This window comes from Rattus norvegicus, chromosome 14, assembly GCF_021556685.1.
Source record: "Rattus norvegicus strain SHRSP/BbbUtx chromosome 14, alternate assembly SHRSP_T2T, whole genome shotgun sequence".
NCBI lineage: Eukaryota > Metazoa > Chordata > Mammalia > Rodentia > Muridae > Rattus > Rattus norvegicus.
The window spans coordinates 83,646,866-83,671,938 of NC_141547.1; the positions used below are offsets into that span (position 1 = coordinate 83,646,866).

A 25,073-nucleotide genomic window follows, 5' to 3' on the forward strand; every position below is an offset into this window, starting at 1 on the left:
AAATGATGAAAAGCACAGGATTGGAGCCAGAGTGCCAGGTTCAAATCCTCCCTGTACCGTTTCCTGTTTTAATTATTCAGTTTCTCTGTATCTTGTTCTCCTATCTGTAAAGTGGGGGTAAAGACTGCACCTATCTCAAAGGGTTGTTATGATAATTAACAACGATAATATGTGTGACATCCACCACAGGGTATTAATTAATACATCACACTGTATTAAGTATTTCCTTTGAGCTCAGTCAAATGGTGATAGATTTCTCCAGCATGCTCACCCTACATTTTCTAGGACGTTCATATCTGGAATGTGTGTTACCAACTTAGGTCTATGTTTGTCTTCAACACATAGAGCGAGGGTGGATGCGTGACCTTTTGGTGGGCGGCTAAACTCCTAGTTGTTTGCCAGGCTGTGACAAAGAGCAGAGGTTTCCCAAGGATATACTATAACCCCCACCAACTGGTCTAGGTGAATTACGGAAAGTTTAGCTCCCTCCTAAACCACAGGTTTACTATCAGGCTTTGATGACTGACGTTCATGGCAGAGGGAAACATCCTTGACCTTTGGGGAAGTCTGCCCCTTGCTCAGAGGTTGCAGTGCCTTGGGCAAATCCCTGTACAGTAATACATGCTTCCCTTCCTCACGTAGACCTGGGAGGAGCAGAGGGAAATGAGAGCCAGCTTGGGGGATAGATAGTCAAGTACTTGTGAAATGGCTAGTGACTGACAGCCAGGGACAGTGACAGTGCAGTCTGAAGGAAGCCTTCTTATCACCAAGAGAACGCTCATGCAAAAGTAAACCCAGCTTTAAAAAATTCTAATTCACAAAAATTGAAGAGAGACGTGGTTACTGTTGCAGACTACAGAACTGAAAGAAAGAAGTAAATTGAAAATAAAAAAAAAAAAAAACTCCAAAAGGATGAGGTTCGCCCATCTGGGAAGAAGACCAGGATATCACTGGAAATCAAATAAAATCAACAGCAATTTAGTCTCCTTGCAGCCAATGAGAAGGAACCTAGAAAAGGAAACTCCAGATCTCTTGTTTATCCAGCTGTCTGCACAAAGTGAATTATTCATGATTCAGTGTGAATAATAAGCCTATGCAAATATTTGTTGTATTCTGGATTTTGAAGGAGCAGCAGGAAATGAAGTCACTGTAAAATGATTTCGTTAACTCTCGCTCTTTGAAATGAATTGAGAAGATTGATGCTGACGGTTAGCAAGCGATGTCCCGCCTCTCAAAAGAAATATTTTTTTCTCCTTCGGAGGCTTCTGTCTTGTTGGAAATAACAATTTAAAGCTTCTGTTAGTATCATGACCTTTATATGATTTCCTTAGAAACCAATTATGAGAGTTTTTTTGCTTTTTCTCAACTGTAGAGGGTTAAAAAAAAAGAAACCTCACAGCAGTTCTGTAAGGGGAAACCTTAACGGACAAGTTTCCAAGTACTTGCTGCTTACTGTGACTTTTTACCTGTGGATTTCAGTTACAGGTTTTCGATACAGGGAATATTACAATAATACTGATACCCAGCAGCTTTTGGCTGTTTATCTTTTCACTACAGAGTTGGCTGAACAGTTTCCGTCAGAATTGCTAGATGAGCAGCTTAGAGCAGTGGTTCTCACTCCCTAACGCTGCGACAGTTCATGTTGTGGTGACCCCCCCTCCTCCCCGCCTCAACCATAAAATTATTTTCATCGCTGCTTCACAACTGTAGTTTCGCTACTGCTATGAATCGAAATGTAATTCAAATATCTGATATGAGGGACATCAGATATTCGACCCCCTGTGAAGGGGCAGTTTGAGAACTGCTGACTTAGCACTGAGACCTGTGTTAGCATTTATGCAGCCTGTCTTCTGGGGTACCTGCAGCATAGGACAGGTGTGTTACTCTCTTGCTGCTTTGGTAGCTTTCCCACTGTGCCAGCATCATAGGCTGCCCCATCACTCCACCCTGATTCTTTAAAAACATATATTTTATTTCCTGTCCAAGGCAAAGCTTCACTGTATCCATCAGGTTGGCCTTGAACTCATGATTCTCCTATCTCAGGCTCCAGAGTGCTGGGATGACAGATGTGAGCCACAAAGGCCCAGTTCACCACAGCCTCCTATGGAGTGGCTAAAGTGTGTGATGACTGCTGTATGTGTTACGCTTATGAATGAATTTTATTGATATGGACAGTTGCACCTTGAGTCTCCTCCTAAGGCTGACATGATTCAGACTGTGGGCTCCTTTCAATTAAACAGACTAAGTTCAGAGAAATCTCACTTTTGCTCAGCAGTGGTCCCAGAGTCTTTGGGGGAGAATTTGAGCTTCCCTGGTTCTTGTGGACCAGGCTTTGTCTAGAATCATTCACTGGTGGAGATCCAGACTCTGCCAGAAGCTCTCTAGCTTTCCTTAAGTCATAGAGCCCAGGCAGAGGGACCCAGGCCACTGGGGCAGATCTAGAGCAGAGAGACTCTCAGGTAGGACTTATGCTTCCACCACCTGGTTGGTAAAAAATTATGGATAGAAATCAGGGTTACCTCACATTTTGCAGCTAAAGAACAGGAATAGGCAGGTCATTTGGTTTTGGATGTCTAGGTAAAAGAAGAACCAAGATTAAAAGGAGGCCGAAGAAGATGGTTCAGTAGGCCAGAGTGCCCACACGCAAGCACAAGAACCAGAGTTCGAATCGCTAGAACCAAAGAAAAGGGTGTACGGCCGAAGTCAACACTGAAGTTTAGGCATGGTGAGAGACCATCTCAAGAGAATCAAGTGCAGATTGCAAGGAGACACCTGCCATCTTCTGGTCTCTGCATGTTTATACAGTCCAGTACACAGACAAAGGCACAGACACACACAGAGAGACACAGATACACACACAGACACATACCCCCCTAGACACACAGACACAGAGACATGGACACCCCCTCCCCCCCACCCACAAGACTAAAATCTGTTCTTTCAACAAAGCTTTAATTTTTCCATGCTACTCTGAGGAAGACCATCCTCACGATCCACCCAGAAACCGAAGGACCTATCATTTGTCCGGTGTCACCACACAACCCCTCGCACTGCACGGAGTGTTCTGTGTATCTTTTCCTTCTGCTACCGTAGTTTCTGGGCATCTGTAGTGCAGAAATAGACCATGTAGAGGAACACGAGAAGAGATGCATCCTTCATAAGGCGTCAGGCATTAATGTGTTGAAAACTGTCCATAGTTCCAGAAGAGAGAATTAATTCTATTACTCCTCTCAAAATTGAAATGCTACCAAGTGCATTCTGATATTTTCTTTCATTCTATACTGACTGGAGGTAACTTTTCTTATTTAAAAGTGACATTAACATTGTGTCTCAAACTTAATTAGCAGTACAAACTTAATGGCAAACTCTGGTCTCAAAAGAAAGGGTAGGGGTTGGGGATTTAGCTCAGTGGTAGAGCGCTTGCCTAGCAAGCGCAAGGCCGTGGGTTCGGTCCCCAGCTCCAGAAAAAAAAAGGGTAAAGCAAAGACTTGAAATACTGGAAAAATCAGCTCTGTCCTTGGTAAAACTTCCCTGCAAGTGAAAGTCGGTCTCACTAGTCACACCTCACCATGCTCTTTCTTTCGAGGATCTATCTTTACAAGGAAAAAGATTGAGACGTGATGGTACTGTGTGACCCTGGCTGACCTGAATGCACTGTGTAGATGCATCTATTCTCAAACCTTCAGCGATCCTTCCGCCTCTGCCTTCCAAATGCTAGGATTACTGTCGTGACCCACAATGTCTTTCTCTCACAGGACAGATTATCATAAATCAGTGTCTCCTTGATAGGAACTTGTCTCCATGGTTATTTAGTTCAGTTGATTCCTTCTGATACTGTTATAGCTGAAGAGACATTTCAGTATGTTGGGTGGTTTCTTAACACGTGGTACAATTATTCTTTTAATAGGGCTGCTCTTTAAGGGAGGCCCACTGGACACCACTGTGAATTAACATTGTAGTCCGAGGGGAAGGCTCTTTGGAGACAAACGTGAAACTGATACATTTTGGCTGAGAAGTGTGACCAGGGGACTTAACCACATTCCTTGTGGTTTCAGAATAACATGGAACCCATAGATAGGCAGAGATACTTGTCATTCTCAGTAATGACATGACCACATCAGTTTTTTAACATAAAGAGGCGGTTCTAGATGTTATAATTTCTCGGAAGCGGCAATGGCTGGTGCGCAAGACCAAAGGCGAGTGAGATGCAATTCCGTCCACGGGTGAGTGCCTACGCAGAAAGGCAGTTGGCGGCTTGAAGGTTGTAAACAAGTTCTTCTGCTATCAACCCAAGGTCCCCCTGCCCCAAGCTTATCTTGCCAAACTGTGGTGAGGTCTTTATGTTGGGGCCTGCACATCCTCCAGATTCACGGTTGCCCTGGTTTCACAGCTAGGGCTTTGATATTTACAAGCTGTGCTACGTTGGCCACGTGATTTCTCTGCGTCTTAGTTACTCTCTGTCTGTGAGAACTGAATGAATAAGCGCACGGACCAATGCCGAGATCAGCCTGCTCACAGGTCCTCCCACAAGCAGCAGGGCTTGTATCTAGCAAAGCAGGGGAACGGCTACGTGAACCCAGTGAAAGGAGGTGACCTGCTAAGGAACAGGGGGACATTTTTGAACGTGGAAGGAAAGCTTTGTATCTTTATAGTTATCTTAGCATAAGTAAAAAAAAAAATCCTTAAGAAATTTCTTTCCCCGATCACGCCTTTACTACAGGAGTCCAGGTCCTCAGCACTCGTGTGAGTATCAACACTCTTAATCTCTGGCTGATTCTCTGCCCCCGAGTGTTTTCTTTTCTAATTCCTCCTCTCATGTTCCCACTCACCCACACGTTTGCAGCCTCTTCAACAGCCGTGCCGAGGTCGGTGCATGATGTTATTTGTTTAGAGAGAGAAACGAGTGTGCGTAAGCAGGCATGTTTGCTCGTCTGTACCTAAAATAGCTCTGAAAAGCCATATGAGAAAGTGGTTATGCTAGGTGCCTTTGGGGACGGGAAGTAGATGGTACGAGGTCAGGAGAGCCGTGTCTGAATATACATCCTTTTGTTCCTCTTGAGTTTTAAGTCAGATGACCGTATTACCTAATCGCAAACAAATAAAAGTGTAGGAAGTAGTAAGGACTCTGCCAAGTCCATCGACTTTGTTAGACAAATATTTACTGTGCACCTACTACCTGCCAGATATTAACAGGGTCATTGTGTTTCATCTCCTATGTGCCAGAGGCCCTACCACTTGTTGTATTAAAACTTGCTCACAGCTTTGCACAGTGGCAGTATCGTAGCCAATGAGGTTTATCTGAGGCGCGATTATTGCTCATTGAAAACTTGCTCACAACCTCCGGTTCCCCCACACACACATACACACTATAAGCCCAGTATCGATGAGCTGTGCCCTGTCCCCTGCGTGCCTCATTTTCTGGCCCACAGCTCTGTTTGTATTCCTGGAGGCCTGCTGGCACTAGGGACAAGCAGACAGCAGCCTAGCATAAATGTCCTCTCCGAGGCTTTACCTAGCATCTGATGGAAACAGATGCAGAGACCCACAGGCAAACGTTAGGTAGGGCTTGGGAATCCTGTGGAAGACAGGGAGGAAGGCTTGAAGGAGCCAGGGGGCGTCAAGGACACCACAAGAAACCCACAGAGTCAACTAAGCTTGGCCCACAGGGACTCAGACTGAACCACAACCAGAGAGCATCATGGGACAGCCTAGGCTCCCTAGACATATATAACAGACATGCAGTTGGTCTTCAAGTGGGACCCCTAACAGCAGGAGTAGGGGTTGTCTCTCACTCTGTTGCCTGGCCTCTTCCCTACCTGGGTTGCCTCATTAAGCCTCAATAAAAGAATATACACCTAGTTTACTGCAACTTGATATGTCAAGGCGGGCTGATACCCATGAGAGGCCTCTCCTTTTCTGAGGAGAAAGGGAGGGGGGATGAGAGGAGGTGAGGCAAGAGGGAGGGACTGGAAGGAGAGGAGGGAGGGGAAGCTTTGATCTGGATGTAAAGTAAATAAAGTAATTAATGAAAAATAAGCTGGCTGACAGGAGATTTCAAAGAATTGACTAATAACAGCCAAGGCTGCTTTTTGGTTAGAAAAAAACAAAACAACTAAGTCTGAGTTAATTATGCTACAAAGGATGTCCCTTAATAGAAGTTGGGGCAAAGGGGCTTAGAAGAAGCCAGAGTGTCAGGTGATACGCTGTAACTAACATTTACTGAACAATGATGTGTACAGGCGGGCCAGTCTTCTGCTTTGGCTCAAGTATGGTGACTCCCTTAGCTCTCATCACAACTGTGAGAAAGATACTACTTGGTCCTCATTTTAGAGACAGGGAAACAGAGAGAGCAGAGAGATAATATGCCCGATAATTTGGGCTACTAGAGGATTCCCAATCAGGCTCTGAACTCTAGAACCTCAGTTTTAAACTTCACTGTCTTTGGGAGAAAGGATTATAACGTCCTCCTCTGTCCCCACACATCTCTGCTGAAATCCCACTATTTTTTTTTTTTTTTTGGTTCTTTTTTTCGGAGCTGGGGACTGAACCCAGGGCCCTGCGCTTCCTAGGTAAGCACTCTACCACTGAGCTAAATCCCCAGCCCGAAATCCCACTATTAATGCAGGGTCACGGAGCTGTGCTGCTGGAAGAGACTTTAGTATCGAGCTGCTTCTATCCTCATGGCAAGGAACAACTTCCCATGAAGTGAGTTGAACACTTCTAATGATGAGAGAACGTTCCTGCCAGAAGTAGCCAGAGGCTGGCGGCTCTAAGTGCTAATAAGTCAGGAAAATGCTGCCAGCCTGCTATGTGGCACAGGCTGCAGTGAGGGGAGAAAGCCTTCTGCTGTGGAGGCTGGGCCTGCGCTCGTCAGCCTTCTCCACCTGCTCTGTGTTGCTCTTTGTAACACATTGTGTCCATGTGTTCCTAACAGCTCTTTAAATGTTTGAAGGTGGGGTAAAGCTCTCCTCGGACTTTCTTCGTCTCTGTATATTCTGTCTGTTTTCATATCATGGTCCCTAGGTAACATTCATTTGCCTTAGTAACAAGTTTATATTTAAGATATAAATGTGGGAGGACAGCTCAGTAAGTTTAATCTGAGGCTTCCCTTCTGAGAACTGTCCTGAAGGAGAGGGACAGGGAGACGCTAAGAACACAGGCAAATGGGAGCAGCAGGGTCAAGGGTCAGCTCCAGGCTTGGAAAAGATATGGTAGGGAAAAAGGAAGCAGCGATCTTCAGCTCTTGATAACTAGAGAGTTTTGAGGGCTTGGGAAGACAGCTTAATGATGAAGTGCTTGTTGGACAAGTACGAGAACCTGAGTTTGGATCTCCAGCAGCCGTGTAAAACGCCAAGTGTGGGGTCCTCTCCTGTGATCTGACAATGGGGGAGGTGGGCCAGGCAGATTCCTGGAGCATGCTGGCAAGCCAGCCTAACTGAATCTGCAAGCTCCAAGTATGTGAGAGATCCTGTCTCAGAGATGGAGATAAGACTGAGGATGCTGGCTGCAGAGATGGCTCAGTGGTTAAGAGCACTGACTGCTCTTCCAGAGGTCCTGAGTTCAAATCCCAGCAACCACATGGTGGCTCACAACCATCTGTAATGGGATCTGATGCCCTCTTCTGGTGTGTCTGAAGACAGAGACAGTGTACTTATAATAGATAGATAGATAGATAGATAGATAGATAGATCAATCTTTAAAAAAAAAAAGACTGAGGATGCCCAAGACTCTGGCATACTCAAGCTTGTACACACACACACACACACACACACACACACACACACACACACACAATGAGCATCTCTCGAGCCTTGGCTATATGCTTGCTGGGCAGTTCACTTGATTTTCTTTCTTCATCCTCATAGGAGATAGGAACAAGGTTTCACTCTTATATTTCATTAGACCACGTAAACTGAGGATCAGAGAGGGAAAATAACTTATTTAGAAACTAGCAGTGAGGCTTGCATTCAGTATCTCAGGTATGTGCTTTCTTTCTTTCCTCCCTCCTTCCCCCCCTCCCCCGGTTTGGGTGTTTGAGATGCAGTTGTAGTCCTCCAGCCTCAGACTCCTGAGTGCTGGAACTACAGGTGTGCACCACCAGGCCTGGGAAGCTCTGTCTTGACTGCCTTGCTGAAAGGAAGATGAGAAACTAACTGTGTTTGGTCATCCCGGAGCCAGTGAGTAATTATCCTAATGGAACCAAGCTTCACCCGCCTTTGGAAGTGCGAAGAACCAGATAACAGCCTTTCAAAGCCAGTTTTACACTAGGTTTCTGTCCTGAAGTATCTGAGGCCCCCCAAGACTGCATCTGTACTTCAGTGCCCTCCAGATGTTTATGAGGCTGTCATTCAGCTTGCCTCTCCACTTGTGGAGAGGGGCTTGTATGGTTGGACACCCGGGACCAGGAAGATCAGTCTAGAACACTGAGTGAGACTTCACTGAAGGCTCAAGGCTATCACCCTGGCGTTATAACAGAAACAGCCTGATCCTGAATGGCCGGCCTATTTTCCAGGATGGCCTTTTGCGAAGGTCTTCCATGTAATACCAGGGCAATTGAGTACCAGGGCAGTTTCTCTGACTGTGCACAATTACCCTGACTGTGGGGTACGTGTAAGCCACCATCTCCTACAAGAAGGAATCTCCAGGAGGAACATGCCTTATCCCCAGCACTCTGGAGGTAGAGACAGTCAGATCTCTGAATTCTAGGTCAGCCTGGTCTGCATCCTGAGTTCTAGGACAGCTAGGTCTATTTAGAGAGACCCTGTGTAAAACACAAAACAAAACAAAACAAAACAAACAACCCCTGAAAACCTAAAAAACAACCAAGCCAAAACCAACCAAGCAAACAACACAGACATGAACACCTTTGAGGCTTCCACAAAGGAAAACCCTACCTGCAGGGCGCTGTCCAATCAGATACCATTGTATGAGCACATTTATTCTTTAGCTCCGCCCCAAGTCTCATGACTTCTGGATAGGAATTACACTTAACCATTGCATAGCCAAATCAACAACCAAATAACCAAATAAACAACCAAATAACCAAATAGATAGATAGATAGATAGATAGATAGATAGATAGATAGATAGATAGACAGACAGACAGACAGACAGACAAATGTTTTAGACAAACAAAACACTGTCCCAGTGCTGCCCTTGTTTTCTATGGATATTGAAAATGGCATATTATGTTTCAGCAAGGACCTCAATACAGAAATCACAGTTAAAACATTCCCGCAGAAACAGACGAATACTTTCCAGAGTACAACTCAGGCATTCTCTCACATATGTAGAGGCTAGACTATTCTTGGGGCTTCCTTTAAAAAATATTCATTATATCTGAACATTGTTTTTGTTCTAAGAATCTGTGGAAGTCAATGACGGTGGCAGTGGTGGTGATGGTGGCAGTAGTGGTGATGGTGATGGTGTTGGTAGTGGTGGTGGTGGTGGCAAACACCCTTTATCCCAGCACTTGGGAGGCAGAGGCAGATGGATCTCTCTGAGTTTGAGGCCAGCCTGGTCCACAGAGTGACTTCCATGGCACAGAGGGGGAAGAAGAAACCAGGAAAGGAATCTGTGGAAGTCACTGAAGATCTCAGACTGCTGGTTTGGAAACCATAAATCAATAACTTGTTGCGCTCAAAATGAGCTTCAATTTTACTAGAATTTTAAAAACCACAGCAGTTTAAACTTATCTCAAGGCAGCTTTGACAATGAGACCATTTCCAGCCTGTTTCTGGCAGACATGAGCTGGAGAGTGAAAGAACCTAGACACAGGAGGGACCTGCAGGAGGGGAAACGGAGGTGTGGTTTCCGGTGCCTGGCTTCAAAGGCTGGGGGCAACCCTGAGCCCAACCTATTTCTTTGTAGCTAGACTAATTTCTGTAAAGAGAGAGAAACCACTGAGCCAAAGTCAAACTTCCCCATACTTTAACAGTGCCCCAGTTTCCAGACCATCACCCTCTAATCTCTGTAATTGTGCTGGGGAGCAGGTGCATCCGGCGAGTGAAAGGCCGGCCCAGCACACTGCAGGGATCCAGCCTGGGCTAAGTTTCTTTGGATCTCCTCTCCCTTCGCCATCTCTCTCTTCCCCTCGTTTCTTCTCCTCCTTTCTCTCCCTTTCTCTGAGTTTTTTCATGCATTTGTTTTTATCCATTTTTTGACAGCTGGGGCAGAAATGAAAAACTAAAGGATTTATTTCCTTAGACAAATCTTCCACTGAATGAAAAGGAATGCCTCTTCCTAACCAGTTATGCAAATGAGCTAGCAATGCTGTGAAAACCAGCTCTATCATATGCTCACGTTTCTCAGCGCTTGATAACAGATGGAGAGCTCCCCCTGAACTCACATCAGAAACGCGAGGTACCCATTGGCGGTGAGACCGATGTTTAGATGAAAGGGGTGTGGGGGTGTTAGAAGACAGAGCCAGATCGCTGCAGACAGTGTCTAGATAGAATTAGGTTCCACACTTTAAAGAAGACTGTCAATATTAGGGTGCGTCTCTGATGACTGTAAATACAGACTGAGTGCTGAGTCCCCCTGCAAACCAAATGGTTTCCTTCTGAAACCCAGGCTACTCACTCTGTAAGTCACAGACCCTTAGAGATGTGGTGACATTCTCTGTGTCCTCACCACCTTATAAGACAGACAGCCCATCACAAAATCCTGACAGCCTGTGGAGCTCAGAGCTCTTCTGTCCTCTGTGCCAAACCGACCTCTTGCTGCTTCCACCAATTTGGTCTCAGATCTGCCCTCTGGAGAGACACAAAATAAACCTAATCCCTCTACTAGACACCAAATCCCTTTATGTGACTCCCTTAACAAAATATGGTGACTCAGGCTGCACATCAAGCATCTAATGAGACCAATTACCTTTCCCCTCCTGCTCCTTTTAGTGGCAGAGCAGGCTTACATGAATCCACTTTAATACGCAGGCGGGGAGAATCCAACCCCCTCTTCCCCCACAGTCCTGCCTTAGAGCTTCAGCTGATACTCAGCATTAGGTCCTCGGAAACAGGAGAATCCAGCAAAGGGCAGCGCTAGGCAGGCAGGCTACCCTGACTTTCCTCTGTTGTGTAGCACACTCTCCTCCTGCAGGCTAAGGGACACCTGGCCCAGAGACTCTTGTCAACTTCTGCGGCAGAATCCTGAGACTGTCCCCCAGATCTTGCCCCTGACAGTTTGATTAGTTCCAGTTAAGACATAATGTGTGATGGACACTCCAGGTACTAAGGGCCTCATTGACCTTACATTGGAGAAACACTAATTTAAGTGAAAAACAAAAAACTACAAAGTGCCTTGCAGGCCCAGTGAATGGATAAGGGGGCTTGCCGCCAAGCCTGAGGACCTAAGTTCACTCCTCAGAACCCACATGATGGGAGGGAAGAACCGACGTTAACAAGTTGTCCTTTGATTATCACACACGCATGTGAGACACACACACACACACACACACACAACACACACACACACACACACACATTTAATATCTAACTTATCGATCTCATCCATTTAACTTCAGTTATTAAATCCCATGGTACATAAATCATAAACCAATTCTTTAAGTCATTTATTATTCATTTTACATTAATCATTAAGCCTATCAAAATTCTTCCAGAATATGGAGAGGACAAATAGCATCACCTGCAAGTTACAGACTGATAAAGGCAGGTATTTTGGGGAAAACACTCAACATAGGTCTTACAAGGGAACCAGGCCCCTGAACTGCATGTCAGCTTTTGGGATTGGCCAACAAAAGGGCCTGAGGCAGAGCTGAGGAGGTTTACAGGGAGGGCATCAGGACCTGCACGCTCCTCATCAACCTTGAGACTGAAGTCAACATATAACTCACACTGGGCTAAGCACCTTCAGACGTCCTATGCGGCTCTGTGTGTGTGAGCTTTACTAAAGCTACAGAAGGATTCCCACACACAGGTTATAACAAGTCAGAGTAGTTCACAGCAGTCGAGATACCTGGAGAACTGAATTATGTAAAGAAAAGCCTTTTCTTTAAGAACAGCAGCTATTTCTTCCCAAAATAACTGCTGGGTTTTCGTGCAAGCACAAAGCATGTCTCATCTCTAACTCGGCCGTGAGATAATGCCAGGCCAAGGCAGCTCTGGTGATCTTGTTTCCTTCTGGAGAAGCGAACCCAGGACCTGCTCAATAGCTTAGCCCCTTCACAAACTGAGTCAAAAATTGAGCAAAAGCTTTAGGAAAAAGTTTTGGTGACTCCTGTTACGACATTTCATGTTTTTGCAAACAGGCGTAGCAAAGGCACCTGTTTCATTTTCTGTTTGGAATGAAGATTGTCACTGGTTCGCTGACCTTCCTCTTCTTCCTGGTGCTTTCAAAACTTGGCTCAATGTGCACAAAATTCATTCTTTGAACCTGTGAGAATCACACAGAGAGGCACAATTCAGCAGAGATGTGGCACCTCACATGACATCTATAAAACAGGAAGACCAAGCATGCAAAACAGATCCAAACCTGTGGGCTTGTCTGGCCCAGATCAGAACCCTGTTGCCAGCATCAGAAGCTGGTATTCCAAGTTTCAGGAGCTGAAGTCCCCTGGAGGCAGCCAGTTTCTGGGACAGTTTCTTGGCTCTCTCTAGTGACTTCAGCACATCCAACTCTTGAGGGAAGAGTTGTTGATCAAGGTGTGGGGCCAACAAGGAGCAAGTAGGGGTCAGGAGAGATCTAGGGCACTGATTATTTTAGAGGCAGACAGAATGTAAGTCCCGATTTCAGCCAGCAGAGACACAGCCTTGTCTTTTCTGCAACTGCTTAGACAATGACTTGAAAGGACAATGTCCTTTGCTGAGGAAAAGTATCTATTATTGATTACTGGGAAGTTGATCGGTGAATTATCGCTAATTATCATCCCCAATAGTTAAAGATCTTGGAACTTATTTCTGTTCAACCGAAAGAATAACTGGAAGCGCACGCATCTGTCAGACAAGCTCTGTTGCCTGGAGTTCCAAGAACAGCATAAAGGGCATTTGTATGTTACTCAGCCGCTAGAAAGGAGTAGTGCTTTTCCCACGTCTGCTGGCCCTTTGGAAGGAAAGTGGAATGCAGTGTATTTTAAAGCCAGACTTGTCAGAATATCTAGCAGAGACTCCGACATTATCCCTCTTCTTCTGTAGTAGACATGTGTTACTGTTGATACGGAGTAACTACAAAATAGTGAGAATGTCAGGAAAGCCTTTAAGTACCACTTAGAGCCAGAGACTGAGTCTGAAAATGGGCAATTTAAGCATTCATTTCATTTACTTATCCTTTAGTTTTACAAGAGGGCTGAATTTCTCATCTCAAAAACCACAAACTCCCGTTAACCTTAACTAAAACACTGACTAATAAACCAGTGAAAGTTTGAAGAAATTAGGGCTGCTTATCAAATAACTCATTTGTTTATATGTGCAGACGTTTGAAACTGCTTGCTCTAAAGGAAAATACATAGCAACATCAAAACACAAAACATGGGCTGGAGAGATGGCTCAGTGGTTAAGAGCACTGGCTGCTCTTCCAGAGGTCCTGAGTTCAAATCCCAGCAACCACATGGTGGCTCACAGCCATCTGTAATGGGATCTGATGCCCTCTTCTGGTGTGTCTGAAGAGAGCAACAGTGTACTCATATAAATAATAAAAACAAAACAAACCCCACAAAACACAAGATAGCTTTTTAGTCTATGAGATGAATTTGTTATAGTTTGGTTGTAAGAAAAAGCATTTGATAAAGTTCATCTTGTCTAGAAGTGTTGCTGAACTACGACTTTTCTGTCAATCCTGGGAACACATGAAAAAAGAGAGACAATGGCTGAAGGGCTTTAAACAACATCTTCGCCTGATGCTTTGACTAAGTTTTAGTCCCATTTTCTTCTTCTCCCAAAAAATCAAGTTTTATTTTAAACTGCGGGACTACAATTTTAGTTCACTGAGCTAATCAAATTCCTTCAATAATGTATAGCTTTACGGCAACCAGTGAAGCCTGAGGATCTCATTGGTTTACAGAAAACCAGCAAGCATGTTATCAGTCAGGGACCACGTCCACACAGATCTGTATGAACTGTGTAAGCTAACACATCCACACAATATCCACCAAAGTATATTCCAACTGGTTCCATTTGTACCATTGATGCCAAAGGTCAACTGGCCAAGCAATTAGGCAGGCTAGCCTTATTGCCTGTAAACACATCAGATATGAATCAGATGATTTGAAATGCATATATATGTAGGGGGCTGGAGAGATGGCTCAGTGGTTAAGAGCACTCACTGCTCTTCCAGAGGTCCTGAGTTCAAATCCCAGCAACCACATGATGGCTCACAACCAACTGTAATGGGATCTAATGCCCTCTTCTGGTGTGTCTGAAGACAGCTACAGTGTACTTATATATAATAAATTTTTAAAAAAAGCTAAAACTCCTTTGAAATACATATATATATACATATATATATATACATATATACATACATATATATACATATATATATATAATGAAATGTTTGTTTTTACTTGTGTTTTCCTGAATGTATGTGTGTACACCACATATGTACCTGGTATCTGAGGAGACTGAGGGGTTCCAATACCCTGGAACTGGAGTAAGAGATAGTTGTGAGTGACAATGTGGGTGCTGGGAACCAAACCCTATTCTCTGCAAGAGCAGCCAGTGCTTTTGTCCACACAGACGTCTCTCTGGGGGGTCTTACATGTGATTTTCTGATGCAGTGTCTCATGTATATCAAATGCTAGGCCTGAGGTTGAGGATGGTCTTGTAAGTTTTCATCCTCCTGCCTCCACCTCCCAAGTTTTGGGACCGCAGGTATCCATCACTACAGCAGTTGATGCAGTGCATCTGCAGTGGGTCCCTAGTCCCATCATACCTCAAACACACAGTTCTTAGGGTGTTCCTTAGCTAAGCATGGTGGCTCATATCTGTAAGCACAGTACTTGGAAGACTGGCGCAGGATTGTTGTAAGTTCAGGGGAAGCTTGGGCTTCAGTGTCTCAAAGAGACCAAAATTTAAAAATCACAAAATGTTTCTTGTATTCAGACTAAGAGGCTACCATGGTTAATTATCAATAGAACCCAAGTAATACAGAATTCACATGGGACTGAAAAACCTTAGAAAAGATACACTTTCCACTGCTGACTTAGTAACATTCTAGTTAAGAAGCCCAAGAATAGGATTTGCCTCACGTACGCACGATGGATAGCCACCCCATCTGACAGCATTTGGATGGTATTATGAAAGGTCTTTTCTTTGTAAATGACTGTCACTATTTCCTCTATAGTCATCATCTACAAAAGCTTATTATTTGAATATTGTTCCAGAATTTTCTCTTTGGCTGTCTCTTCTGCTTCTTATTCTCTCGTTCTTTCTCTCCCTCTCCCGTCTGTGAGGGATTTGATCCTCTCCTGAGAATCAGTTACGTTTCATAGCTAAGAGCCCCAGGGTTATGCGTCCACTTTAGATCTCTTCTGAACCGCACACATGCACGAGTGTCTGCAGCCCACTGGAGTCTCTACACGGTCACTCCAAAGACACCTCGGCCTCACTGCGTCTGACCCTGTAAGCCTGGCGCCAGTCACTGTTCTCACCCAAGGTGTTCGAGTAAAAGTCTGAGACTGGCGGAAAGCTTGTGAGGCCTCAACCTTTAGGCAAAGAAGCACAGTCAACTATGAAAGTGCGGGTGGGAGAGATACTCTTGCTAGGGAAGAGCACACAAATTGGCTATCCAATCCCAAATGATCAGCTCTGAAAACGCACATACAACATGTGGACTGAGCAGGCTGTACTCATATATTTGGGAGATATATAATATATACAATATAATATATATAATATATATAGTATATACATATATAATACATATTATATATTAATAAAAAGTAATCAATGTGAGCCTTTCAGGATTGAGCCTTGTGAAGAGACACTAAGCACGTGTTACAATAAAATGCAATGCTGTATTGTCCAAACAGACATTCATTCTTTCAGCAAATGCTGTGCATGAGACAAATCTAAGTGAACAAAACAGATAAAAATCCCTGTGCCAAGGACTGTACAACCTGGTTACATTACTTTTTGTCTTGGAATCTTCCAGTGGCATCGCGTCAGTCTTGGCTGCCTGCTTGGCAGTGGTGCGACTCACATGCTCACCCACTGTGGCACACTGGGTGGGAGCTTACTTGACCCCTTGAGTAAGGTCACATCTGGATACAACCGTGTGCTTTGATCTCATACCCTGGCCCTTTCTGATTCTAGTCCTTTGCATGCAATCCTCTAAAACACTCTATGTCTTCACTTGTAGATTCTGACTCTGGTGAAAAATTATTTCCCCAAAGAAATTTTGCCAATCCTTGTGATATTATTATAGACATATTTAGTTTCTAGGTTTCTAGCTCCTAATTCCCACCTCAGGGCATGTCACAGAAATTCAAATGTTCTGTCTTTTCTGACCTACTTTCTCTGATAGTAGATGATAGATAAAATACAGCAGATATTACCCTCATGTCAGAAAGTGACCTGTCTCAGAACCGAGAGATCAAGAAGACTGAACAGAGACAGGCTGTAATAGCCTCTGTCATCCAGTCTGTTAGCATTACAATCCCAAAAGGACAAGTGCCAGAGAGAGCACGGAAGCTCCATGCCCCTTCTCCTACACACCATGTATGTGTGTTTCCTCTATGTTCCTTCCTACATCCATTATAAACACAGTGTGCGGGGTTGGGGATTTGGCTCAGTGGTAGAGTGCTTGCCTAGGAGGCGCAAGGCCCTGGGTTCGGTCCCCAGCCCCGGAAAAGAAAAAAAAAGAAAAAGAATAAACACAGTGTGCACCCCCAGATTCTAAGAGCCATTTCAACAGATTAGTTGAACTTGAGGCGGTTGTGGGAATCCTAGATTGTGCCAATAGGTCAGAGGCACAGGAGAAAGAAACAATCTGTAGCTAGCAACTGGCATCTAAACTGTGTGTGCCTGAGGGGCACAGATGGTGCCCTGGGGACAACTCTAAGTAGATAGCGTCGATCGAGTTGGAGGACATGGAACTGTTATAGAAATGACTGCTTGCTTTTGGTCATGTGTTTCAACATCACCAAAGTCTTCTTTGTTGGAGCTAAAATGGCTCTAGTGGATGATGCCTGCCACTCAAGCATGAGGCCTCCAGGCCGCCCACACTCGTGCTAAAGCTGGGTACAGTGGGAACAGCTACAATCCCAGTGCTGGGTGAGGGTACAAGATCGGTGGATCCCTGGAGTTCACTGGTCTGCTAGTCTGACTGAATTAGCGAGTTCCACGTTCTAGAGATCCTGCCTCAAAAAAACAAGTAAGAGGGTAACTGAGGAAGATAGCAGAGATACATACATACATACATACATACATACATTCATACATACATTCATACATTCATACATACAATGTACACATACACAGAAGGAGGAAAAAGTCTCTTACATTGATTGAGTTGTGAGAAAAAAAGAAAAAAGTCTGCTTGATTTATACAAATACAATCTCAATTACGTTAAGTTCCCCAATCATATAATCTATAGAATTCTAGAAGATTAGAAACAGGCAATTTTGGTCACATTTGTATCAGCAACATCTAGGAAGTGCCTTGCATGTAGAAAAGGGTTAAGAATGAATGAATGAATGAATGAATGAATGAATGAATCTTCAAATTATGCTTGCGATGTAGAAATGCAATAGAGGCATGGAATGGGTGCAAGATGGCGGTTTTACACATAGTTGTACTAAAGTGAAAACTAGAGAGTCAGTGGAGATGTACAGAAGTCAAACACGAGAGAAATCTTTAGAAGTTAGAGTCAGAAGACTGACCAACTGGATATGACAGTCAAATAAATTAGGTATGTCAGTAGAACTCCTGGTTTTCAGTTTGGCTAATGTGTAGATGAAGGCGCTAGTCTCTAGCTAAAAAACAATGTGGACTCTGAACTTGGTGAGTGCAGACTGGTGTGCCTGCAAAGCTTCCACAGGGACAAGGGTAAACAGCAGCGGTCTGAGTATCTGGGAGAACTCAGGGCTGGAGATGTAATCTGAGAGTCAGCTGCCTGAATAATTAGGGCCCTGGGTGTGGAAGTGTTTGCTTATTGGGAGAGCAGAGCGTGAGAAGGGAAAGGGGCCAGGACACAGCCTTAAGGAATTCCAACACTGAGAGATTAGCTGGAAGAGGAGCCAACAAACAGGGCTGAGGATGAAAACAATGACAGATAAAATACTAGCAGACTGTTATGTCAAGAAACACGGGAGAAGCACAGGGAATGCGGAAATCAAAAGGCGGCGGTCAGCAACATCACGGATCGCTGACCGGTAAAGGCAGTGGTGTGTGGAGACTATGGGGTACACTGAATTGTGGGGGTAGAAGTCAACTGAAAAGTGAAGAACCATAGGGGAAAACTGAAAAAAGTACACAAAACTGTACAAAAGTCAAAGGCCTGGGGAATGCAGAGAACACAGATGAGAGATATTGATTTCTTTCTTGAAGAGTGAGTAGCTGTTTTCCAGACAGAAGGTGGTGACAGATACAGAGGGGAGGAGGTCACTTGAGGCAGAGTTCAGCAGATGTAAAGTTGCTGAGCTGTGAAAAGACAGAGAGAGAGAGAGAGAGAGAGAGAGAGAGAGAGAGAGAGAGAGAGAGAGAGAGAGAACTGACAAGGAAAGAATGTAGGACAATGGGAAATGTCCCTCCATTAGAGCAGCTCACAGGGCTAAGTTTTATATATCCTCCAATTATTACTCAATATGTTAGTATAAATTAACTTATCAAATGATCTCCAGGTGTCAGCCAGCTGGAAGCCAGGTCTCTCAGGCTTTGGAAAGAAAACAGACATATTTCCATATAGCAAGAGTGAGCAGTTCAGGCCACAGTAATTATCTTGCATCAGGAGGTTGGCCTGTGTGGGGAACCACGGGATGGGCTGCCCTAGCGTCCGGGAAACACACTGAGTGCTTTACATGCCTTGGGTGAGAGTGCAAGGATTTGAATTTTGTTTACTTCAAACTTATGTTTCAGGTCATAGTTGGCCTTATGCCTCCTTCCATAAAGTGTGATTTCTCTGGTGTCAATTCATAATGAAGCCTTAACTCTAGATTCTCTGCACCTGTCATGTCCCAGGTCACAGAATCCTATGGTCCAGAGAGCCTGTGTCCTGTAGAGAAGTAAGTGTAGCCTTGGCATTGAGTTTGATTCTTCTCCCATTTATCTTTTCTGTCACAAAAGGATTAGCAGCTATTTAAAATAGGCGATATTAACATACACGTAGGCTGTGTTAACACTGCAATGAATGAACAGTACAAGGCAAATGCTTACAGAGGATGCTTATCTCCAACTTCAGGGGAGCTACGGAAATTGCCTTTGTCTTACTGGGCTTTATAAAAGGTCCAGTGATTCCTTTATTTTCTATTGTAAACAGGGTTCTGAGCATGACTATTTTTATTTAGGAGATGAATGTGTATCCTTTATAGAGTTATAACTAGATTAATCCCTTTTAACCTAAGAAGCTAGTATATCAACTATCTTTCCATGTCTCCTAAGATAAAAGTCTCACAGTGAAGTCAGGTGTGGTGGAGGATGCCTTTAATTCTGGCACTCCTGAGGCTGGGGGAGGCAGATACCTGTGAGTTCAAAGCCAGGGCCTACATAACTTCTTCCAGGTCAGCCAGGGTTTCAGAGTGAGACTCTGTCTAAATAAGTAAAGTTTTACAAAGACGGAAGTTGATAAATGCTTTTGACCACTCTTTGTGTTGCAGACATTGATGTAAGCACTGTAGAGGATGCTTATCTCCAACTTCAAATTTTTGATCAAAAGTGATCATGGTGAAGACTCGGTAAGAATTCCAATAAGATTTGAACTAGTTTTCTTCGGGAGACATGGCAAGGCTTCAAAGGCATGGAGCTTGAAGTAGGAATTACAGGCAGACGACATCAGCAGGCAAATGGCGTAAGAAAAGGGTTGCAAAGAAGACACTGCAGACGGCAGGGGCACAAGTGCAGGGTAGAAGGCAGCACACCCTGGGGATTCTGGGAATGTGTGTGAGCAATGCGCTGAGAACACCATCCCTTCCCCCTAAAATGGTGTGCAGCCAAAGGGGTGTTGAAGACACTTCTGGGGCAGCAGTGTGAAGGGTGACAGGACAGGCTGAGCTGAGACGCAATGATACAGGAGCAAGAGGGGCAGCAAGGAATGGGGAGAGGGAGGGGTTAGAAGGCTGAGAGAATGGCAGCCTCGACTCAAGCCCTCCCTGTTCCCTGGGAGCAGCACAAGGATGGGAAGCAAAGAACACAAGGACAAGTGACCCATGCGGGTAACGCTGCAGACCAAGGCGAGAGCCAAAGGAGACTAAGGGCGTGGGGCCGGACATAGACACTCAAAGCAGTCTTGATTAAAATCAGCAACAGGATAAGGGTGTTCACTCTTTCTATGACTACTCAATACAGGACTTGAAGTCTTAGCTAGAGCAGTAAGACAACTAACTAACGACAGGGGATGCCAACAGGTCCTCAAAGATTCCACCAGCAAACTTCTACCACTGATAAACATCTTCAGCAAAAGCAGCAGGATATAGAATTAATAGGGAATAATCAGTAGCCCTCAGATACACAATGACTAATAGACTGAGAAAGAAATCATGGAAACAGTATCTTCCACAACAGCCTCAAAACCATCTTGGGTTAACCCTCACAAAGCATATGGAAGACTTGTGTAATAAACGTTAACATTGAAGAAGGAAACTGAAGAAGACGTCAGACCAGACCTCCCCTTGTTCATGGAGCATCGTAACTAACATCGTGGAAATGGCCATCAGTCAACAGATTCAACACAATCCCCATAAAATCTCAACATGAGTCTTCACAGAAATTGAAAAACACTCATCAGCTTCACAGGGAAGCACAAAAGTCCCAGGACAGACGAAACAGTCCTACATAGCAAAAGGCTGCTGGGGCATCACCACCCCAGACTTCAAATGGCACTACTGAGCTATGGTAATAAAAACGTCACGGCACTGGTGTAAGAGCAGTCACAGTGATCACTGGAATAGAACGTAAGGCCCAAACATATTCTACAAACTATGGACACATGATTTATGAAAAAAAAAGCCTAAAATACACAATAAAGAAAAGCACCTTTAACAAGTGGTGCTGGTCAAACGGGAGCTGCACCTAGAGGAATGGAAACAGACCTAATATCCAACATCTCCAACAAAACTCCCGATGAACTGGACTTGATCAGATGTCCTGAGTCTGACGGAAGAGAAAGTGGGGAACAGGCTTGAACTCACTGGCATAGGAAGGACTTTCTGCCCAGAACACAAATAGCACATGAAACAAAAATGCTCTGGCAGCAAAGGACATCACCATTCAAAGCGTCAGCCTACAGAGTGGGGAAACTTCACCAATTACACTTCTGACAGAGGGTTAGATCTCTAGAATGTACAAAGATCAAACAAAACAAAAAGCCCAAACCAAACAAACCAAAAACCAACAACACGAACAAAAAACGACTAGCCCAACTGAAAATGGGGCATAGATCACAGAGAGTCTTCAGCAGACAAAACACAGATGGCTGAAGAAGACATTTTTGAAAAGGTTCAACATCATTAGATATCAGGGAAATGACAATTAAAACTAATCATCGTTCCCCAGTCAGTATGACCAAGATTAATGAAACAAATGACAGCATGTGCTGGTGAGGGTAGGGAGGGGGACACTTACTGATTGCTGGTGGGAGTGCAAACTGACACATTCACTGTGGAAATCGGTGTGGAGGCTTACCACGGGGCTGAAATTAGCTGGGGGGTGGTGGTGAGTGCCTTTAATCCCAGCACTTAGGAGACAGACGCAGATGCATCTTGGAGTTCGAGGCTAGCCTGGTCTATGGAATGAGTTCTAGGACAGCCAGGGCTATACAGAGAAACCCTGTTTTGAAATCAACAACAACAAAACTGAAATTAATCCACAACATAAAGCTATAACAGTTCTGAGCATATTTCCAAAGGACTTCTCCTCTTACTACAGTGATACCTGTGCATTCACGTTTACTGCTACTCCATTCATAATAGCTAGAAATTGGAAACAGCCTACTGTGTTTCCATCTACTGATGAGTGGGCAATAAAAATATGGCCCATCAACACAATGGGTATTATTCAGCTGATAAGAAAAATGAAATTTGCAGGTAAGTGAATGGGGTTTGAATCAATCATCCTGATTAAAGTAATCCAGATTCCCCACACAACTTATTTCATATTTTCTCTTTTTGTGTGTGTTAGCTTTTAAGCTTTAGATATATGTGCTTTCAATTAGAATAGTCATGGAGATTAGGCAGCTAGTAAGGGACTTGGGGAGAGGAGGGAATCTTTCAAGTGAGAGAAAACAAAATATCGTGTTATAAAGAAATAAAGGGGGAAACTAGGATTAAATGGGGAAGGAACGGAAGGTGGAGTAACGAAGGGAATATGAGGAGAGACAAATGGACTCACCAGACAAATGGGGGAGACAATGCCCAACTAGACACCTTACATCACATGGTTATTAGCATTTGCATATCATCTTTTGTAAACTGTTCTTGATGCAATTTATTGACTGAATTCTTGATTAGGTTTTTTAAAAATTGTTAAATCATTGGGAATTTGATACAGTGTGTTGATAATTTTTACACCCCTTTCATTTCTCTCAGACCAATTCCCCTGCCTATACAAATCTGTGTCTTCTTTGAAAAAACAAAACAAAACATTAAGTCCAGTGTGTGCTTCCCACATATATCTTGGGTGTGTGGCCATCCACCGGAGTGTGGTCAATCTACCAGGAGTCACACCTTAAAGAAACCTGACTCTTCCTCTCCTAGAAGATATCTATTGTCAGTAGCTTGGGGTATGACTTCAAGGTTCACACTCCTGTAAATGTTGCGATTTTGTCTGGTTTGAGCTTGTTCAGAACTTGTGCATGCTGTCACAATGGATTGGGGTTCACATGTGCAAATGTTTTGTCATATCCAGGAAACATTCTTTTTTTTGGGGGGGTTCTTTTTTTCGGAGCTGGGGACCGAACCCAGGGCCTTGCGCTTCCTAGGTAAGCGCTCTACCACTGAGCTAAATCCCCAGCCCCTCCAGGAAACATTCTTATAGTCACCCACAGCCTCTAACTCTTACAACTGTCTTAGTCACTGTTCTGTCCCTGTGAAGAGACACCATGCATGACAAAGGCAACTCTTATAAAAGAAAGCATTTAATTGGGAGCCAGCTTACAGTCCCAGAGGCTTAGCCCCTTATAATCATAGAGGAGAACATGGCGGCACACAGGCGGACATGTTAGCTGAGAGTTCTATATTCTGATCTGAAGGCAGGGGAGAGAGGGGGCGGGGGGGGGGGGAGAGACTGAGCCTGACACCAGCTTTTGAAACCTCAAAGCCCACCTCTACTGACACACTTCACACTTCCTCCTCCAAGGCCACATTTCCTAATCCTAATTCTACCAAAGTTCCCACTCCCTGGTGACGAAGTACTCAAATATGTGAGCCTATGGGGGCCATTCTTTAGTTAAATCACCACACAATCTGTACACTCTTTTTCTGCAATGACCCCTGAGCCCTGGGAGGAGGGGATGTGATAAAATGTCTTATTCAGGGCTGAACATTCTGTCTCTTGACTAGTCAGTGGGTTTCTTTCGTCATCTTTGTCATCTATTGAAAGAGAAGTTTCTCTGATGAGGGTTGAGATATGAACAAATCTATGGAAATGAGGCTAAGTCATTCGCAGCCGGTTTAATGCTGTATCTGTTTAGCAGAATAATAGTGGTAGGTTTTCCTTTAGGGCCTGTGACCTGTCTAGCCTCAAGATGTTGGTTTCCATAATGGTGCCAGGCATGGATTTTATCTTATGGAATCAGCTTTAAATCCAAGAAGAAAGTGATTACTTCCAGACATTCATGCCGTTAACCGTACCAGTGGGCGTGTCTTGCCGTAACAGCTGAGTAAGCTCACGGTCACGTCTCCCCTCCAGTAGCGTGCAGGGAGCGTCCCAGCACTATGAAAGTTAGCCAGTACAGATGAAGATCTCAGGTCAGTACCAGCTTCTCTCCGTGATCTATGAGTCAAGTACATGGTGTCCTCAGCAAGAGGGCCTCACCATCGAGTCCTGGAAGGTAACCAAGAGCACTGGCACTAATCTGTAACGCACAGGCCAACGACTCCAAAAGACGAGTACTGTCAACAACTCTGCAGGAGGAGACTCACCTACCTCCGGGCTGGGCTTTTTGTTCATCTGAGGTATCTAGTAGAGGCACCATTGTCCTGTTACGGAGTAACACTATTGTAACTCTTTCTACTGTATATGTATATATTATAGGAAGCATCTATAATAGGAGGCTTTATTACCCATATTCCTTCCTCTACCCTGCCCTCCCATTCCCCAGAATCCTTAGCCTTCAATGGTCCATCGATCCCTTTAGACCACTGCAGTCTATCTCCCCTCCCCTAGAAGCTATCTCCTTCCCTCAGAAACCTCTCATGTGTCTTATTGGTTTCCTGGCCTCAGTGAGTATTCCAAACAAAACATACATACTTAAGGATTCAAAGCTAACATCCACAAATGAGAGATGTCATGTGACATTTGTCTTCTGGGTTACCTTAATCAGAATGGTGGTTTTTTTTTTTTTTTTTACTTCTATTACTTGAGTTTTGTAATTTCATTTTTAACAGTCAAAAATATAATATCGCATTGTATGAAATCCCAGCACGGAGAGGAAGAGTGCCCAAAAGTCCTACCCCTAATCAAGAAGCTACTTGCACCTGATACCTGCTGGGAAAGGGGAAATTAGTTCTCTCCAGTGGCACCACCACACCCTACCAGATTTCATTGTGTGTGTGTGTGTGTGTGTGTGTGTGTGTGTGTGTGTGTGTGTGCTTTTTTGTTTTGTTTTTTTTTGTCTTATTGTTTTTTGTTTGTATTTTTTGAGAAAATAAAGATAAAAGAATGAGAACATGAAGTTGGGTGGAGGATCTTAGAGGATACAATTCCCTTGTGTGGATGTAGCCCATTTTATCCATTCATGGGCTTTAAGT

General features: G+C 44.2%; 1 protein-coding gene, 1 long non-coding RNA gene and 1 pseudogene across 10 annotated transcripts in view; 2 read left to right on the top strand and 1 right to left on the bottom strand.

Moving 5' to 3' along the window:
- The first annotated feature begins 4,578 nt into the window (after positions 1-4,578).
- On the top strand, positions 4,579-24,997 carry LOC148001430 (uncharacterized). 2 transcript variants are annotated; one of them, XR_015637531.1, is made up of 3 exons: positions 4,579-4,743; positions 19,132-19,175; positions 19,767-24,997. It is a non-coding gene; the product is annotated as an uncharacterized LOC148001430 (long non-coding RNA). The 2 variants fall into 2 exon arrangements; XR_015637530.1 differs by lacking the exon at positions 19,132-19,175 and having other exon boundaries at positions 19,767-22,254.
- Positions 5,259-5,435, top strand: LOC120096858 (U4 spliceosomal RNA; annotated as a pseudogene).
- The window catches only part of Hormad2 (HORMA domain containing 2), an 83,029-nt gene continuing 69,504 nt past the window's right edge, over positions 11,549-25,073 (bottom strand). For 6 of the 8 annotated variants that reach the window (XM_087584097.1, XM_087584099.1, XM_087584100.1 and 3 more), the window contains one exon: positions 11,549-12,390. In XM_087584097.1, coding sequence (XP_087440223.1) covers positions 12,362-12,390 — 29 coding nt within the window. In that variant the 3' untranslated portion in view covers positions 11,549-12,361. The remainder of the gene's footprint in view (positions 12,391-25,073) is intronic. The other 2 variants (NM_001017501.1, NM_001401619.1) reach the window with 1 other exon arrangement.